Source organism: Orcinus orca, chromosome 1, assembly GCF_937001465.1.
Source record: "Orcinus orca chromosome 1, mOrcOrc1.1, whole genome shotgun sequence".
NCBI lineage: Eukaryota > Metazoa > Chordata > Mammalia > Artiodactyla > Delphinidae > Orcinus > Orcinus orca.
Window position 1 is genome coordinate 200,758,069 of NC_064559.1, and position 18,473 is coordinate 200,776,541.

General features: G+C 56.9%; 1 protein-coding gene across 2 annotated transcripts in view; it reads right to left on the reverse strand.

Annotated features, from left to right (window-relative positions):
- The window catches only part of PLEKHM2 (pleckstrin homology and RUN domain containing M2), a 38,080-nt gene that overhangs the window by 2,848 nt on the left and 16,759 nt on the right, over positions 1-18,473 (reverse strand). Inside the window, exons 2-16 of one of the 2 annotated variants that reach the window (XM_033433019.2) lie at positions 13,238-13,344; positions 12,737-12,846; positions 12,067-12,166; positions 11,368-11,455; positions 10,332-10,518; positions 8,952-9,011; positions 5,684-5,912; positions 3,344-4,189; positions 2,964-3,033; positions 2,715-2,805; positions 2,287-2,351; positions 1,865-1,953; positions 1,178-1,310; positions 749-939; positions 322-387 (exon numbers count right to left, since the gene is read on the reverse strand). In XM_033433019.2, the coding sequence (XP_033288910.1) occupies positions 322-387; positions 749-939; positions 1,178-1,310; positions 1,865-1,953; positions 2,287-2,351; positions 2,715-2,805; positions 2,964-3,033; positions 3,344-4,189; positions 5,684-5,912; positions 8,952-9,011; positions 10,332-10,518; positions 11,368-11,455; positions 12,067-12,166; positions 12,737-12,846; positions 13,238-13,344 (2,432 nt within the window). The remainder of the gene's footprint in view (positions 1-321; positions 388-748; positions 940-1,177; positions 1,311-1,864; positions 1,954-2,286; positions 2,352-2,714; positions 2,806-2,963; positions 3,034-3,343; positions 4,190-5,683; positions 5,913-8,951; positions 9,012-10,331; positions 10,519-11,367; positions 11,456-12,066; positions 12,167-12,736; positions 12,847-13,237; positions 13,345-18,473) is intronic. The other variant, XM_033433020.2, reaches the window with a different exon arrangement.

Below are 18,473 nucleotides of genomic sequence, written 5' to 3' on the forward strand. Positions count from 1 at the left end.
CATCAGGTCAAGCGCTTCCCAGGGAAAGGACCGCCTCCCCTATCAGATCGGGGGACGCCTCCCCTACCTGCTGGGATCCTTTCCAGGCAGGAAGCTCCTCTTGCTTCCCCACCCTCTCCCTGTTCACCCAGAGCTCAGCAGACCCCAGGGCACTAAATGGGGGTGGGGCCGAGGGGGGTGCTCAACTGACAGGAGGGAGAGCCAGTTCAAGCCAGGGAGGACGGGAGCCCTGAGGCTCAGGCCCAGCCGGAGCCTTGACCTTCAGGCAGTGACACAGGCCCCGACACCTGCCCGGCCCCTCCCACTGCCCAGGACACTCACCCCATGTTCACTGAGAGCAGAGGGGTGACATCAGTGCGGTCGGGATACTGGTAGAGGATCCCGTTGCTGCAGGGGCACAACGTGGCAGGGGTGAGGCCTGTCCCAGGAACTGGGGGCCAGGTGGAACAGATCCCAGGGACCCCCCACAAGCTGGGGTCTGAACCCCAGAGGCCAAGGAGCCCGGGGCCTGCCTTCTACGGCAGGGAGGGTGGAGGAAGAATTGCAGAGGCACAGCAGGGAGCGCGTGCCCCCAGCCCTGGGGACAGCCCTGGTCTTCACCTGGGGCCTTCTGGGCTTCCCTGGGCCCCAGGTGGCTGGCTCTACAGAGAAGATCTGGGATCCCAGGGGATATCTGCTCCAAAGCCCTTGACGGGGAGGGCGCTGTCCCCCATCCCAACCTCCGGGCCAGAGCTGCGGGGGCTCCCACCTGAGCACCACGAAGCACGTCTTCCAGTGTTCCTTGCCCAGGTAGGAGGTGCCCGCCTTGTAATGCAGCATGCCTTCTTTGGTGACGGCACCCTCAGGGGGTGAGCAGTGGCAGGGGATGCGGCCCAGGGACTCATCCTGGGGGTCCTGCCAGTGCACGAGCCCGTAGAAGCACACAGTAACAGTGGTCGCCTGGGGAGGGGGCAGGGGACAGAGCGGTGAGGTCTGGGCCAGAAGCAGGAGTGGCCGCTGGCTGGCGGGGTCAGGACACACCCCAAGTGGGGAGGGGGACAGGCCGGGAGGGAGAGCCCCTCCCAGGTGGGTGATGGAGAAACGCTAAAGACAGTTATTTGCACCTATTTGCACCTCTTGACCCTAATACCAGGGCTGTCATCTTGGGGACGACACCCCCTCCTCCCCAGGTGCTTACCTCACACTTAGATTCCTGGGCCACAAATTTGGCCAGTGCCAGCTTCTCCATGGTGGCATCAGTCAGGACACTGGGGTAGGGTGGTTCCCGACAGCCCTTGATCATGGCTGACTTCAAAGAAGCCAAGAAGAACCTGTACGCGGAGTGGGGTTTGCTGTCAGAGGCCTGAGGCCCCCACCCCTCAAAGGGACATGGCACAGTCCTGGGGACTTCCGGCCCGAAGGGGTCACAGGATCTTGCGGGGAGGACCTGGCTGGGACCACAGCTCCGGGTGGCGGGTGGGGCAGTGACGCGTCAGCAGTCCATGATCATCAAACCGCGGCCGGGAAAGGCCTAACCCTTCCCAGCGGCCGAGGGGTCTTGGGTTGTGACCTCAAGGGAAGCAGCAGGACTTGTACAAAGACCTGATCTCAGGACAGTTTCCGTATGGAAGCACAGGGGGCACGTGTGGCCCCAAGGCCCCGCAGCCGGGCTTGCGCTTTCTCTGCTGTGGGGATCACTCCTGCCGGCCCCCTTCCTCTCTGTGGGCCACTCAGGGTCTGAGGGCACCCGTCGGTCAGTGTGCCCGTCACCTCCCTGCTTCTCTGCCCTTCGCACCCCACTTGCCACCCTCCAGCCCCAAGGGCGTGGCCAGGCCAGTGGCAGGTGCCGATTCGCCAGGCCTGCAGAAGGGGGCGTGTCACTCACTCTGCCAGGGCCACGTCCGCCGTGTCCAGCAGAAACTGCTTCCTGCGGTTGGTGCACACCAGCTTCACTGTCTGCTGGTCGAGGCCCACCTGCCAGAAACCACACCCTCACATGCACATGGGGCTTGGCCGCAGCTGCCAGAAGGGGCAGCCGGGGCCAGGTTGAGGGCGGGCTGGGGAGGGAGGCAGCGCACTCTGAGGTCACCACAAGGTGGGGAGGGATGGTCAGATGCACAGCGGAGGAAGAGGTACCCTCAAGCCTGCTTCTTATCCCCGGCTCAGGTAGAGAAGCTGCTCAGAGATAAGAGCTGGCACCCACCCCCGGGGCTGAGGCAGGGGTCAGTCTTGCTCTGCAGGTCTGAGGTGGGGCGGCCCGAGGAGCCCTGCCCTACAGCACACACCAGCCACGGGGCCTGTACTCACCGACACATAGTCAAGTTCATTGTAAGAAACAGCCTCTTCCACCAGGTATGGCTTCTCTGTGGCCCCTGAGAGAGGAGACCCCAATGTCTATTACCCCCAGTGGCCTCTCTGTCCTCCCCCTGCCCCATTTTCTGAGACCTTTTCTCCATGAGGACCCGTCCTTGCCCTGCGATCTGAAGTGGCGAGGTAGGAGAACGACATGGGGTGCTCATGGAGGGGGGCCCCAGGCTCATGTGCTGGGGCAGCTGGGACTGCTGCCAACCCGTTTCATCACCACGTGCCAGGCAGCACTCTGTGCTCTTCAGCACTCTGTGCTGATCAATGACACTCAGGGCGGGGGGCGGGGGGAAGGGAACGAGGGCGGCGTCAGCCTCATCCTCCACGCGCCCTCGGCAGCTGCCCTGGCCTAGCCTGGGGGCGGCAGGCACCTTTCCGGAGCAGGTAGACATAGCAGTCTGTGAGCAGCACGTACAGCAGCTGCAGGTTGCCCTCCATGTGCCCCGTGCTCATCCGGATCATCTGAGGGGCCGAAGCACAGGGGTCAGGCACTGTGGCCCCGCGCTGCCCCAGACAGCCCGCTTCCCCTTCGGAGCGGAAGCGGAAGCGGAAGCGGCGGCCCATCCGGCCTCGCCCTTGCTGCGCGGGCTCTCGCTCCTTCTTGAGATCCCGGGACTTACTCTGAAGAGCTGCTCTTCGTTTTCTCGGAACACGTGGATCATGAGCAGGAGTAAGTGATTGTTGTCTACCCTGTGGGAGGGGCGAGCGCAGGAGGGCGCGGTGTCAGGCCGGGCAGGGCCGCGAGGGGCCGCACCGGTGCACACGCGCGACACACATGCACGGGGCCGAGGCAGGCACCCCGAGGTCTCATGTTGGCAGCGGCTCCGCCCCCCACCAGGAGCCAAAGTGAGGGAGGGGAGGACCGCACCCCCCTCCCACCTCCCAGCCCAGGCTAGGTCTTCCGGGAGTCGTGCTTGGTGTACTTGGAGGGCAGATGCCCAACGTGCCCTGATCGACGACAGGGGCGTCTCAGGCAAGCGGCACAGACAGACTGGCTCACCTGAACTCTGCCGAGTGGCTCATCTCCGAAGGGCTCCCCTGCCCCTCATCCACCCCAGAGTCCTCGGCGCTGCTCAGACAAGGGCTGGGCTGGTCTCGCTTGAGTTGGCAAAGAGTTTCCTGGGTCCCAGGCTCCTGCTCAGGCACAGGTCCCTCACCGACCAGGGGCAACCGGGTCTCCACCTCCTGGGCCTCTGGCTCCTGCGTCTCCCCCGGGGTGTCCTCTAGGGGCCGAGGCGCCTGTCCCGGCCCTCGTCCTCCTCCCTCTTCTTCTTGGCCAGCAGCCGCAGGGCTACCAGGAACATGCAGCGGTTGGCCAGGCCCTGCAGGGTCATGGTGGCCGCCACCTGATGCAACAGTACTTGGACTCTCGACGGTAAAGCGGTAGAAGTCCATTGGGGCTGGAAGCCCCTCACTAAAGTCGCAAAATGGCGGCCTCTCCGGGGCGTCCCCGGGAGAGCCAGTCCGAAAGGACTGGTTGGGGGGCTCGACGTGGGAGCACCAGGTGCTGGGGTCCAGCTGCCCGTGGAGCTGATCAATGACCTTACTCAGGGGCTGCCCCAAGCACTCCATGGAGGTGTCCTTCATCTCCGGGATAAGCAGGCCCACCTGGCCGGGCTCTGAGCGCTCGCTGCCCTCGGCTGTGCTGCCGGGTCCCTCTGTCTCCTCCCCGGCGGAGGCGAGGGTCTTGTCTGGGGAGACCCGCCCGGGGCCTGGGCTGCTGACGAGGGTGTCACCACTGCCCCGCCTGGCACACGTATGCTGGGTAGAGGCCGGGTGGAGTGGACTTGCTTCCTCATCCGATCTGGGCTTCTTCTTCTTGCCAATTTTCTTCTTCTTGGTGACCCTGGATGGTAGTGATGGGGAGAGGTTTGAATCTGAGCACCCCAGTACTGAGGGCAACGAGATGGGTTGGGTCCAAAGAGGTGATCTGGGACTTCCTTGGTGGCTCAGTGGTTAAGAATCCGCCTGCCAGTGCAGGCGACATGGGTTCGAGCCCTGGTCTGGGAAGATCCCACATGCTGCGGAGCAACTAAGCCCACGAGCCACAACTACTGAGCCCGTGTGCTGCAACTACTGAAGCCCATGGGCCTAGAGCCCGTGTTCCGCAACAAGAGAAGCCACCGTAATGAGAAGCCGGTGCACCGCAACGAAGAGCAGCCCCCGCTCGCCGCAACTAGAGAAAGCCCGTGTGCAGCAACGAAGACCCAGTGCAGCCAAAAAAAAAAAAAAAAAAATCATTTATAAAACAATGTCTTTCAAAAGAGGTGATCCTGTGTGAGGGACCTCTGAGAGCACAGCCAGAGCTTCAGCGGTCCCAGGCAGCACTAGGCGGGAGGCCGGGGGCCGACAGAAGCTCGGGCCCCAAGTACTTCCCACTGCCGGCAGAGGCAGGGCCAGCACGAGGGAGGCACAGACGGCAGCGGCCAGAGGAAGCCCTGAGCGGGTCCTGTGAGTTCTAGCTGATGGTACCACTGGGCTAGCTGTGCTCTAGGGAACAAAAACAGGCCATGGCTGGTCAGAGCAGTGGCCCCCTCTACTCAGCCTCCCCCTAGGATGTGGGCAGCCGACCCTGAGCTGACCCTCCTTGCCGTGCGGGGTCATTAGGATAATTCAAAAGAATCAAAGCCTTCTGAGCTCAAACTCCGTGGTTCCGAGTTGGCTGAAGTGGGCCTGGCTAAGCAACCCTGGGTCTGAACCACTCAAGCTGCTCTGGACTCCAACCAGCCTGTGGGAGCTGGACTCCTGGCCCCAGTCACTGGGGAGCAATTCCCCCACCCTGGGCCGGCAAGCCTCTGGGAGGTCTGACGTGCACATCTTCTTATTCAGGGTGGAGAGACTCCAGAGCAGGAGCCAGGGAGGTCAGGGAGCCGAGGAGGCTCTGGGCCAAGAGTATCCCAACCTGCCACCCACCTCCTCCTTCCCTGTTACGTCCCCAGCAGTACGATGAAGATGCTCTTCTTGCAGCGAGCCATGCTGAACTAGAATTAGTACGAATCTCAGAAATTGTGCTCTAATGTCCAAGAACTCCCTTGGAACGAAGTCCAGGCTGAAGGTGCTTTCTGGATGGACCAGACAAATGCCCCAGCAGTCTGGGCACGGCCCCAGAGGCCGGCCATGTTGATGCCTGTGTCACCCATCTTCCAGGCTCGGGCCCTCTGTTTCCTCTTGATCAAAGAACTACTGAGCAGGGGTGAGGTACCTAGTCTCCGGGAAGATGTCCAAATGCCCCCCGGGGGGGAGAAGGTCCTACTCTGCGTGCACTAAAAAGTGATGCTAGGAGTGGACAGGATGGACACCAGGACACTCACCCAGCTTCTCGAGGCCCCTCCCCACTGACCTGATGACCTCGAGCTCTGCGCAGGTGTCTGGCAAGTCCGGGGTATGGGGCTCCCCCTTCTCCTGAGAGGCGGTGTGCACAGGGGTGGTGTCGGAGGAGGACACGGTCTCTGCCTGGTCCTCATTGAAGGGGTTGTGGCGCTGGGTGGGACTCTTGGTGGAAGCCTTGCTGCTGGCCGGGTCCGAGGCAGTAGAGCGGGGGCCACTGACAGTGTCTGTGAGGTCTCCATCTGGGAGAACAGGAAACACGAGACAGCCCGTCAGACACCAGCTGGGGACCACAGGCCCCCAAAGCATGCCTTATCTCAAGAGGGAGGCAGGTGAGTTCTTTTCAGGGAAATCTGATCGGGGTGGCCTTGTTTCAGGAGTAGAAGCCCCAGGCCAACAGGACACGGGATTTGTGCTTTAAGAGCAACTTGGAGGAATGCCATCACCACCACCACTGGGGCCCCCCCCCACCCCGAGAGCTCACAACAATGTGGCCAAGTTTGAGTTAAGAGCTCCAAGGTTAAGCAGCCTCCAGGCTTAAGCCCCTTGGGGATGGTGACCCTGATGCCTCAAAAGATGGGCTGCACACCTCTCAGCTTAACCTTAGAGCCTCCTTTAGCGCCAGACACCCCCGACCAGACTGAGATACCCAAAGCCCTCTGAAGGGTCCCCCACAGTGGCAGATACAAAGGAACAAAGGAAGAGAGAAGAGAGCCAGGATCAGAGAAAATGAGGGGTACAGAGGCTGCAAGGCCAGGATAGGGTCCAAGGGTGAAGAGCGAGGGGGAGGGGCAGGAAGGAGGACCCAGGGCAGAGAAAGAAAGGTGCGCAGAGCGGCTGCCCCTCGCCGCCACAGATGTCTTGTGGGCCCTTCTCCTTCGATAGCCCACCGGGCACCCCTTTAAGGCGGGTGCTGAGAACTCCATTTCATCCAAACCTCAGCCTGCCTACTGGTCCTCTCTGGGCACACACTCTCCCAGGGCTCCCCCCTGGGAGATGACGCAGCTCCTCTAGAGAGGAGCTGGTTTAACGGCTGCCCTCACCTCCAACCGTCCATCCCAGGTCACTGGAACGGGACGCAGAGGGGTGGGAGTGTCAGCATGAAAGCACATAGGGTGTTTATCCAGTGGCAGATGGGAGGCCGCCCATGCTGGCAGAAGAGCCTGGGTGACAGTTAACGGCAAAGCACACAGGATGTTCACGCTCCAGCTGCAGCTCGCACACATCTTGCTGGCCTTTATCTGCCAGAGGAGACGTGGCAAACATGCTTCCCACCCTCAGCCTCACCTGGAAGGGCCAACCCGCTTAGTGGATCTTGGAAACCACTGGGCAGCTGTCTGCTGACGCAGCACATCATCAGAAGTACACTGTCTTTTAATATAAGGACAAATGAGGGGGCAAAAAGCAACTCCCAGCTCTGCCAGAAAGACACTAGTGAAATATGAGACTGTCTTCAGATGTCCAGGGACCCCAGCCAGAACCCTGGTTCTCAGATGCAGAAAAGCCTGCCCTTCAGCGTGAAAGAGGCCTCCTGCCAAGCCCACGCGTTCCTGGTCCAGCCCGAGATGTGCGGTTACATCCCCCTTGGGGAGGGGGTCCCAAGAGGTGGGCAAGCAGACCATCGGACGTGGTGGGGGTCAAGGCTGGGATACCCACCAGTTCTGGTTTTTTTCTGGCTGTGCTTCGCAGCAGCACGCGGGATCTTAGTTCCCCGACCGGGGATCAAACCCGTGCCGTGCCCCCTGCAGTGGGAGCGCAGAGTCTTAACCAACTGGACCGCCAGGGAAGTCCCTACCCCCCAGTTATGTAAATGAGCCAAGGACCATGGGAAGGCCTCCCCAGTCCCCACCCCAGGGCCCAGAGCTGCCCTCCAAATCCTGCTCTCCTCCAGGTCTGAGGAGAAGACAAAGCCTCCCCAAGGAAGCTTCCAGAACCGGCTCAGGGAGGCTTCAGTGCTCTAGGGACTCAGGAAAGCAGGAGATGGCTGCTGGGACAATCTCAGCCCGCCCTGGAGCCCGGCCCGGCCCGAGCAAGCAGTGTGACTGGGCTGTTAGTTCTCAGGCCACAGGGAGCTCTGGAGGGCTGCAGACGAGGCTCAGGCCCTGCTTGTCAAGTGACTGCAACAGGCAGCAGGTAGCTGGGTCAGGAGGGGGTTAGTTGTTAGGGGGGAGGGGGGCGGAATCAATGCCCAGCATGTGCGCTGCGAGAAGAGAGGCTGAAAGGATAAATGATGTTGTTATGATGGAATTCTGGATTTCAAGCTAATCTTAACTTAAAACGGGGGACTCTTCCATGGTACTCTGTTGGCCAGGTGACATAATTTATTTTTCCCAATGCGATATCTTCCCTCTAACTTAAGCTACTGCACACTTGCGTTACTTGGGAAAAGATCATCTATCAGATGACGGCTCTAACAACACGGGGCTCAGCTCCGAGCAGCAGGGAGAACCGCCGTCCCGCGGCTCTGGGTGACCAGTCGGCACCTCCTCCTCCAGAGGCTGCCCCCCTGCCCCCATCCTGGGTGGAAGTGGCCCACGGGGCAAGAGGCTGTTTAGTAAGGCGGGTCTGGTTATGGCCTCAGCTTTAAGGAGGAAGGATTAACCTTCTCAGAAACATGCCCTCTGCTTGGAATGATCCCAGGAATCCTCATGACTGTTCTCGAGCCCAGAAGTGGTGTCACCAGCAGAAAAATGCCCAAGCATTGCTGCCACCTAGTGGACAGGGTGGGAGGGTTGACAGATTTTATTTTAGTCGGCCTTAAAACTTCGAAGAGAATCTCCCTAGAGGGAGTTTCAGTCATGCCAGGGCAATTTCCCTCATTTGGACCTCAGTCTCTTTCAAAAACACCCGAGGGGAAGCCATTAAGAACAGAATCGAGCCCCTCTGCCTTTGCTTCCTGATGCTTCTGGTACAGAAGCGCATCTGACCTGAATAGGAGCCTACAACCCACATGTTCAAAGGCAGTGTTTCCCTGCGCACATCTGGTGCATCGACTGGCACTGGAGTCAGGAAGGGTGATCCGTGTGTCCCCGAAACGCAGACACTTAGTGACTCCACAAGGCCACTGCATAAAGGCAGGAGTCCTGCACTGGGAGAAGGGGTTGGCCTAGGACTCAAGGTCAAGTTCTACTGCAGAATTCCATCTACCAGAACACCAAACTTGGCTTTATTATGATCATTGACATTATTATAAATAATGAGCTGATTTTGAATCATGCAGCAAGCTTGGTATGGAAACGTTGCAAAACAGGAAAAGAGGGTAACAGCGGACTCTGTCCCACCTTCCCAGTCTGTGCTGGGTACAGACGGCACTGCTGGAAACACATCTCCAAAATCATAATCTATAAAAATGAGGGACAAAACTGAAGATTAGAAACACAGGCAGTGGAAGGGCAGGGAGGGTGGGGGCAACAGGGTGGGAGACATTGGGAGAAAACAAGAGAGGAAAAATTAAACTTTCTACATTTTATCTGACAACATCAGGGGAACTTTGAGGACCCCAGCTCCTTCTCAGCTCCAGTACTGGCCCAGTAGCCTCTGACCAGCTAGAAAGACCTGGGGGCAATCGGTTCCAACCCCAGAAGGACATGGCTCCCCTGTACCTAACCTCCTTTCCTGTCCCTGCTTTCCTTCCCTCCACCCCCAGCAGCTGAGATGAGGTGGGCTCAAGGGGACACTTCTTTCCCTGGGCAATCTGGCAGCTCCCTTGAGGCCTGTCCCTCCGGCTTCTGGCGAAAGCCCCTGAGCCCAACCCAAAGAGACTGAGCTGCCATCTCCTGCTTCTACAACGAGCGACACAGGCCTTGCTAACAGCGGGTCTATGTCCCTCCCTGGGACATAGCGCCACAGCACAGGCAGAAATAAAGAAAGAAGAAGGTCAAGGTCTCAATGTTAATGCAATTGTAGGGAGTCCCTGGGGCTGAACTTGTGCTTGGAGCCCCTTCCCTGCAGGTGGGGTCCCATAAATGAAGAGCTCTGGTCCCCACAGGCGACGAGGGGGGGAAAACAGCCAGTTTTATTAGATGAACACGGAGGCCGAAGGTTTGGAAGAAATCAGGCTGTTCCAACCAGTTGTTGGACCAAGATAACAAATGACCTACAGGCGTGAGGACGTTTTCAGTCTTTGATGGCATGAGTGTGATGAGTGTGAACACCTCCAACATGCTGGCAGGTATGGGAGGGACTCAGAAATCGATGGACCCATGGGAAAGGGGGGCAAGTCTTCCTCCAAACTTTAGACCCATCAGGTCCTCCCTCCTTCTAGGGTTCGCTTATAGACTCTTTCCACCTAAAATCGAGGGTAGGATGAACTCCCCTGAAGTGGGTGGCACTCACCCCTGGAATGTCAGGAAGAGTTTCCAGGCTGCCCTGCTAATCCCCCCGACCTCAGAGAACGGCCCTGGGCATATGGCTACAGGTTTCTGGAAAAGGGTCTAACATTCGTAAGATCTCACTTTGGCTTTTTACCCCCAGTATCAGTTTTTGAGCCACCACAGGGACTCTGGGGAAATGAAGATCTGGGAAACAACTGGCCCCGTTTAACTCCGAATTTCCACCACTGGACCAGAACCAGCCAAGAAAGACTCCCCTCAGCCAGGCTTACGCGGCTCCAAATCCGTTTCGCCACAGAGGCCGGACCCCTCCCTGCCCCGGGCACTCACCCTCACTAGACGGGGCGATGGCACTGTCGTCCCACTCCAGGGTGGTGGAGGTGACGGAGTTGAAGGAGTTGAGGGAGAGGCTGTCCGAGCCGTGGACCGAGCTGGGGAGGCGGTCTTCAAAGTCCAGCAGGTACTGGGGTTTGTAGTAGTCGGGCATGTAGGGGGCCAAGTCTAAGTAGGGGGCGTCCTGGGGAGAGAAGGGGAGAGGCAGGCTTGGGTGATGGGAGGCCTGGGTGGACCCAAAGGCACGGCCTTCCAAGGATCTGCCTTCACACCCTCCCAGGCCGGTGTTTCTTTGGAAATCTATGTCCTTACGGTGCTAAATCCAGAAATAAGCTGTTCAAAGGAGGACTGTGAACGGCTGTGGTTTGTAAGGCTGTGGACTTGGGGCCCAGAGATGACAGTGCCCACTGGGCCTTCTGACCCTCCTTGACCTCTCGTATATTAGAGTCGCTCATTTGCTCCAGTTTCTACTACTTTTCAGTAGCCAAGTTCCTCTTCCGGTCTGTGCTGCCGGGGTTGGGACCTAGGCTGGTGACCCAATTAGGACGGGGCGGCTGTGCGCATCTTGACAAGACTGCAGAGGAGCCTCTGCAGCTCCTGGGCCGCCCTGCACCTCTCCAGTGCGTGACCGTGACCGTGACCGTGACCGTGAGGGAGGCCGGGAAGCAGGGAGCTGAGAGGCTCGCAGGATCCCGGGAGGCACAGGGATGAACCTGCCTCGTCTCTCGACGACGACTCACGTCCTGATCACGAAGGAGAATACTCCAGTGCTAAAATGCTCCAGGCAATGCGGCTTTTCTCCAATGTGGGACAGAGAGACAGGAAGGAGTCCCCCAAACCAGGAATTCTGGCCAAGAGAGAATCACCTCAACCCCACACCGTTCCACTGGTCAGACCCTGAGCTGTTCCCTCACCTGAACGGAAAGGACGGCGCTCAGACTCAGTCACACCCGTCAGGCTCCCTGAGCGGGACCACGCGCCCAACCCGCCCGCCCCTCTGCCCCCAGGAGCAGCGAGAGCCGTGGCGTCTCACCAGGTCCAGGTCGAACCGAATGAACTCCAGCCCAGACACCAAGGTCAGGAAGAGGGTCAGATGGTCATGGCTGCAGACCAGGGCATTCCTGCGAGACACGGGAAGGGGCGAGGGTAGTTCTGGGTCTGGTTACCAGCGCGGCCCCGCCTCCCCCGCAAGCCAGCTGCGCTGAGGTTAGGCATGTGGCGTCCCTCCACCCCAAGCTTGATGCGGTCTTCACCCACCTCCTTCCAGCGCTCTCCGGCTGACTTAGGGGCCGTACGACACTTTACTGCCCTGCCTGTGTCTCCACCCACCCCCTTCCAGCGCTCTCCGGCTGGCTTCGGGGCCATACGACACTTTACTGCCCTGCCTGTCTTCAGATACGGGGCGGGGCCGCAGCAGCTCTAAATCCCCTGTTCCCGCGGCAACCCCAGCGGAGGCTGAGCCTCCAGTCAGGACTGAGGCCTGGGTGGGGGATCGGGCAGGGGCCGACTAGGCACCAAACCGCTCCCAGGAGCCCGGCCGGAACCAGCACACCTGGCCAGGGCCGTCACAGGCAAGCTCCCCTGGCCCTCTGGCCATCGCTGACGTGTCCTCAGCACGCACCGCCAGGCTGGGCCTCGGGGTGCCACAGCGCGGTGTCTGCGTGTGACGGGAGACTTTGGGACGGGGCGCGGGCGCCCTGGAGCGGCGTGAGACAGCGCTCCGGACACTCACTTGACGTAGTACTTGTGCAGGAGACCCAGGTTCTCCTGGAACAGCCGCAGGTAGCTCTCCAGGGAGTTCTCGTTGAGGGCCAGGTACAGCCAGGCCCGGCCTGCAGACAAAGGGCAGGAGTAAGCCACTAAGGGGTGCTGGCTTTCCTTGGCCCAGCAAGGGCGGGAAGGGCAGCAAGAATGGCGGAGGGGAGCCAGCGCCCCAGCAGCCTTCTCTCCTGACGGAGCGCCGCACCCTGAGACCTTGATTTTCCCTGTCAGACCCTAGCCTGTAACTGGCCAGGAAACTTGGATGAACGGGGCAGATCGCAAACTCCAGGTGGGTTGAGAAGTGCAAGGACTTTTCACTGATCCTGTAGCTGACACTGACCCTGGCTCAGGGAGAGAGGCGAGACCCCCCCCACTAGGTGCTCGGGCTGGGATTTGGTAGGAGCCCCGCTCTCTTCAGCATCTCACTTTCCCTCCTCACAGCCACGATGCTCCGGCCAAATGTCATGTGCGGGACCAAGAGAGGCCTCGTGGAGGGCGCTGGCATTTTAACCAGCCTCCGCCACTGGACACCACAAGGCACTCGGCCTCCCGGGCAGACCCTGAGGTCACACCTGAGCCCCAAGCTGCCCACAGGGAGGGCGGGACTGGTCCCGTCGCCGAGTCCCCCCGGTACTACTCACTGCGTCCCAGGTTGGTGGCCACGTGCTGCAGCACCTCGATCTGCTTGATGGCCTCTCTCCGGGTGAAATGCACCACGAGCACCCAGTAGCCAGATGAGAGGTCTTGCAGTCTGAGAAAACAGGACAGGAGCTGCTATGACCTAAACGGGGCCACCCTGGGAAGCTGCAGTCAGTTGGTCCACCAGCCTTCGTGTCACGAGGAAGCCCAAGGCTGAAAGCAAGGGATTCCCAGCGGGACCCCCAGGCAGCCACCAGGCCTTCACACCATCATTTCATCGGTCGCTAATCCTTTCCCCAGTCATTCATGCCCGCTCAGAGACGGATTACTGGGATAACCCCAGACAGTCTGCAGCCCACCTGAGTGAGACAAATCGTTTTCTGCTAAGGGACAGAAGAAATAAAAGGCAGACGAGGCTAGGGACCTCCCTCTGAGGGCTACTCACGGGCTCGGGGTCCTGCCCTGCTGCTCTGTACTGTCCTCTCCAGAGGCCACCTCCTTACCCATAGAGCAGGGCGTGGTCCAAGTGCTCACACAGACGCTGCAGGACCTTATCGTGGTTCCGGATGGCAGGGGTCTCATCTTCACATGCAGCAAAGTAGCTCTGCAACTGAAAGGGAAAAAAGGAAGTTCCCCCAGATTAGAAATGGGTAATAAAGAGGAGGGCCATGGAAGTTCTGGAATCAAGAAGGGAGCCGAGAAAACCAGTCAAAGGATGTATCTGTGTTGACCAGCAGAGAGTCGACCTCAAACTGCCTACACCAACTTCTTATCCTATACTGCATGTTCCAGAGGCACAGGAGGACACGTAGAGCCCAGTCCCCACGAGGCACTCAGTAAGTGCTTGGCACGATGACAGCTCGACGCTGGTGAGGAATTCATGGTCTATGATGTGGGTCTCCGGTGGTACCAGGCTTCAAGCCAGGGCCGCCGAGCTACACAACTCCAGGGGCACTGCCTACAGTGCTACGTATATAAATGAACACTCAGTGCCCAGTGTAAATCCCCCTGCCCCACCCCTGGAGTTGGTCACACGGTGGCCCGGCCTGGAGCTGTCCCTCTGCACAAACTAAGGGCTGATGGACGTGGGCACCTGCTCCAACGGCCTTCTTGCCAGAGGCTGACATGGGACGCTGGACTTACCTGAGGAAGCCGGCCAGGCTGGATAAGGATCCAGGTACCTTGCCAGGCTCAGGTCAAGCCCCACACCAAGAAGGACACTGTTCCCAGGCTGGACTGAAAACAGGAGATTTGGCCAGTAGGTGAGATGAGCTGCAGCCTGAGGAAACCCCAGCAGGCTGACAGAGGTGAGGGCAGCTCGCTCAGCTCTGTTAAGGCCTAGAAAGCCCAGATCAGGACTGAGTTCTCTGCAGCCACAGTGAGGAGGGGGCCCTGTCCGGCGAAGCGCCGGGAGAAAAGTCTTTCCCACTTCATTGGGCCACACTCTGGTCTGCTGCTGCCCTTCTAATGGCCAGAAGGGGAAGAACACACAAAAAAGAGCACCCATCCCTGTACACCCGTCTCAGGTTTAAGCTCCTGGCTCTGGGGAGACGTGCTCTCAAGTTTTTTCTGGAAGCAGTGGTAGAGACAGCAGCAGCAGACAGGACACATCGACCACGCCTGCAAGCACGCGCTCTTGGCGAGAAGCCAACAATGCAGCTCCCACAACAAAAATAGCTTCTCTTACTCTGTGGCCTGGAGTAAGCCCAGCAGCCCTGCTGGCCCCGGACAGGCCTCGGTCCTGCAGGGTCTGCCCCTCCTTCCAAGAGGCAGGCAAAACAGAGCCCCAGGAGGAGAGGTTTCTAGAACTGAAAGAAAGAGCAAAGAGCCTATGAAAACTGCAGTGGCCGAAGGTATGCCTGCACGGCTTAGTACTGAGAACCATGACGTCGGGGGCCAGGTTTTTTTTGTTATTTTTGTTTTTAATTTCAAAATCCAAGTAAATCTGAGATCAGAGATTCTTAGATGTTAGAACTGGAAGGATCTGTAGAGAACTAGTACAACTCCCTTATTAAAGAAGGAAAACAGAGGCTTATTTATTTTCTTGATTATAAAAGTAGCCACACCCACCATGCTTGAAAAACATGGAAAAGTTTAAAATTTTACTGATCTTGACGCGCAGACCCAGCGGCCATGGCTCGCGGGCCCAGCCACTCCGCGGCACGTGGGATCTTCCCGGACCGGGGCACGAACCCGTGTCCCCTGAATCGGCAGGCGGACTCTCAACCACTGCGCCACTAGGGAAGCCCCCTGATTTATTTTTAAACAGAGAAGGTGACTAAGGCCAACAAAGGTTAAGTCCTTCACTATGATTTTCAGCTAAGTGAGGGAGCCACAGCTGGAACTCGCACTCCTTTTTCAGGTCAAGATACCTTAAAAAATAAATATTCTGAAAGCAGTATTTGCTCATTGTAAAAGTTTAAGCAACATGGAAGTGTGTATAAATGTAAAGACCTCCTCTCCCCTGTCCCCCACTGGGAACAGCCTGTGTGTGTGCCCTCCCAACTCTTTTCCTGCATACATAGACTTAAAAAAAAGTGAAATGGGATCACGCTGTACTCATTGTTCTGAAACCTTTTCCTTAATAGAAAAAGATTTAACAAGCCATTTTTCTAGACTATTTTGTCTAATTGATCCAATGTTTCTTCCAATACGTCAAACGTATACTTCCATATCATTACATACAGATCCACTCCATTCTTTTTTTTTTTTTTTTGCGGTACGCAGGCCTCTCACTGCTGTGGCCTCTCCCGTTGCGGAGCACAGGCTCCGGACGCGCAGGCTCAGCGGCCATGGTTCACGGGCCCAGCCGCTCCGTGGCATGTGGGATCTTCCCGGACCGGGGCACAAACCCGCGTCCCCTGCATCGGCAGGCGGACTCTCAACCACTGCGCCACCAGGGAAGCCCGAAAAATGGTATTTTTGCAAAACTGAGTCTTTCCATCCATGAACATGGAATTTTTTTTCCCATTTATGCATGTCTTCTTTTACATACTTGGTAAGTTTTCCAGCTTTCTCTGGATAGGTCTTTCACATTTGAAGGGGAGAGGCTGCATACATACACATGGTACTAAGAGTTAGGGAACAGTCTGTAACCAGGAGACAATTAACCAGGAGACAATTTCTGGAAAAAGTATAATAGAAAGAGTGTATAACATGGTGGTGAAGAGCAAGGGCTCTGGACAGGAAACATGTGTCCAAAGACTGGCTCTGCTACTACAGAGCTGAGTAGCTTTGGCAAATTACTTAACCCTCTAACCCTCATTTTTTTCTCATCTGTAAAATGGATTCAAAAGATTGTTTAGAGCTGAGCTGTCCAATACAGCCAGCCACTAGCTACATGTGACTATTTGGATTTAATTAAATTTAAAATTAAACAAAAGTAAAAATCCAGTTCTTTAGTTGCACTAGCCCCATTTCACATGTTCAGTGGCTACTGTACTGGACAGTGTAGATATAGATATCAGTCCATTATTGCAGAAAGGTCTGTTGGTTTAGGGGATCAAATGATATAAAGCATGCAAAAGGCTTAGCATAGATCCTGGTAAGCAACGAGTGCTCAGTAAGCATTAGCCAAGATTCTTTTATCTATCTATCTATTGGCTGCGTTGGGTCTTTGTTGCTGCGTGCAGGCTTTCTCTAGTTGTGGTGTGTGGGGGCTACTCTTTGTTGCGGTGCGCCGGCTTCTCATTGTGGTGGCTTCTGTTGCGGAGCACAGGTTCTAGGCAAGTGGGCTGCAGTAGTTGTGGCTCGCGGGCTGCAGTAGTTGTGGCTCACGGGCTCTAGAATGCAGGCTCAGTAGTTGTGGCGCACGGGCTTAGCTGCTCCACAGTATGTGGAATCTTCCCGGACCAGGGCTCGAACCTGTGTCCCCTGCATTGGCAGGCGGATTCTTAACCACTGCGCCACCAGGGAAGCCCCTAGGCAACATTCTTAAGAATAATGAAGCCACGGTGACGGTTCACGCAGCATTATTTACAACAGCCAAGCTATGGAAGAAATCTCAGTGTCCATTGACAGATGAATGGATAAAGAAGTGGTATATATACAATGGAATATTACTCAGCCATAAAACAAAACAAACAAACGTAACAAAACAGATACAGGCTCATAGCTACAGAGAACAAACTGGTGGTTTGCTAGAGGGGAGAGGGGTGGAGGGATGGGCAAAATAGGTGAACGGGACTAAGAGGTACAAACTTTCAGTCATAAAATAAATAATTCACGGGGAAGTAATGTACAGCAGCAGCCCCCAACCTTTTCGGCACCAGGGACCAGTTTCGTGGAAGACAATTTTTTCCACGGACGGTGGGAGGAGGGGATGGTTTCGGGATGATTCAAGTGCATTACGTTTATTGTGCACTTTATTTCTATTATTATTATGTTGTAATATATAATGAAATAATTATACCACTCACCATAATGCTGACAGCAGGTGGAGCTCAGGCGGAAATGCGAGCGATGGGGAGCGGCTGTAAATACAGATGAAGCTTCGCTCGCCCGCCCGCCACTCACCTCCTGCTGTGCGGCCCGGTTCCTAACGGGCCATGGACCGGTACCAGTCCGTGGCCCGGGGGTTGGGGACCCCTGATGTACAGCATGGGGAATATAGTCAATAATACTGTAATAACTTTGTATGGTGACTTATCATGGTGATTTTATAATGAATAGAAATATCGAATCACTATGCTGTACACCTGAAACTAATATAATGTTGTAAGTTAATTACACTTCAAATAAATAAATAAACAGAAGCAACAGTGAACCCATATTCTCAGCCACACCAATGACACACCACTTAGCTAAACGTAAGTTCAGGGGCAAAGAAGACTCAGTGATGTTCTCTGCTCTCAAGAACCAGTATCCTGTTCACCAGCTCATTAGCAGGTGGTTCCAAAGCCTATTCTTTAACCACTCTTTTACAGCAGGTTGATAAAAATTTTCCATTATCTCAGGGAACAAGGAGACCTTCAATCAATGTGACAACCCAGCACAGTTCTTGAGAGGAGCAGGAAGGCGAAAGGGACTGTCTCTGAGTCAGTGACGGGAGCGTTTCGGGAGCTCTGCCAACAGCTTGAGCTCACACTCCGGGAGCTGGTCAGAAAGCACCCCATAAAGATGCACAGCTGAAGTCTTCTTCCCCCGCCATGGAGAGGCAGCTGCGAGGAGCCACTCACGGCACCAGGAAGGTCACAGGCTCTGAAAGTGGGAGGAGAGCAAACATCGAGGCCTCATTTGAGGGCCCCTGAGCAAGCGAATCAATGAAATGAGGATAATGGACAAATTTTATTCCAAGTTACTCTTCAGTGACACACAATACTTGCTGGTGGAGCTACCACTGGCTGTAATTAGAGCCATCATTTATTGAATGCTTGTTATGTGCACTAGGAAGGCAGCAGACAACTTGGATTTTTTTTTTTTTCCGGTACATGGGCCTCTCACTGTTGTGGCCTCTCCCGTTGCAGAGCCCAGGCTCCGGACGCGCAGGCTCAGCGGCCATGGCTCATGGGCCCAGGCGCTCCGCGGCACGTGGGATCTTCCCGGTCCAGGGCACGAACCCATGTCCCCTGAATCGGCAGGCGGACTCTTAACCACTGCGCCACCAGGGGAGCCCTACAACTTGGATTTGAATGTGGGCTCTGCTACCCACTCACTGAGTGGCCTTGGGCAAGTTACTTAACCTCTCTAAACTCAGTTTCCTGCTCTACAGCCCTACAGGTTGTGTGAAGGTTCAGATAA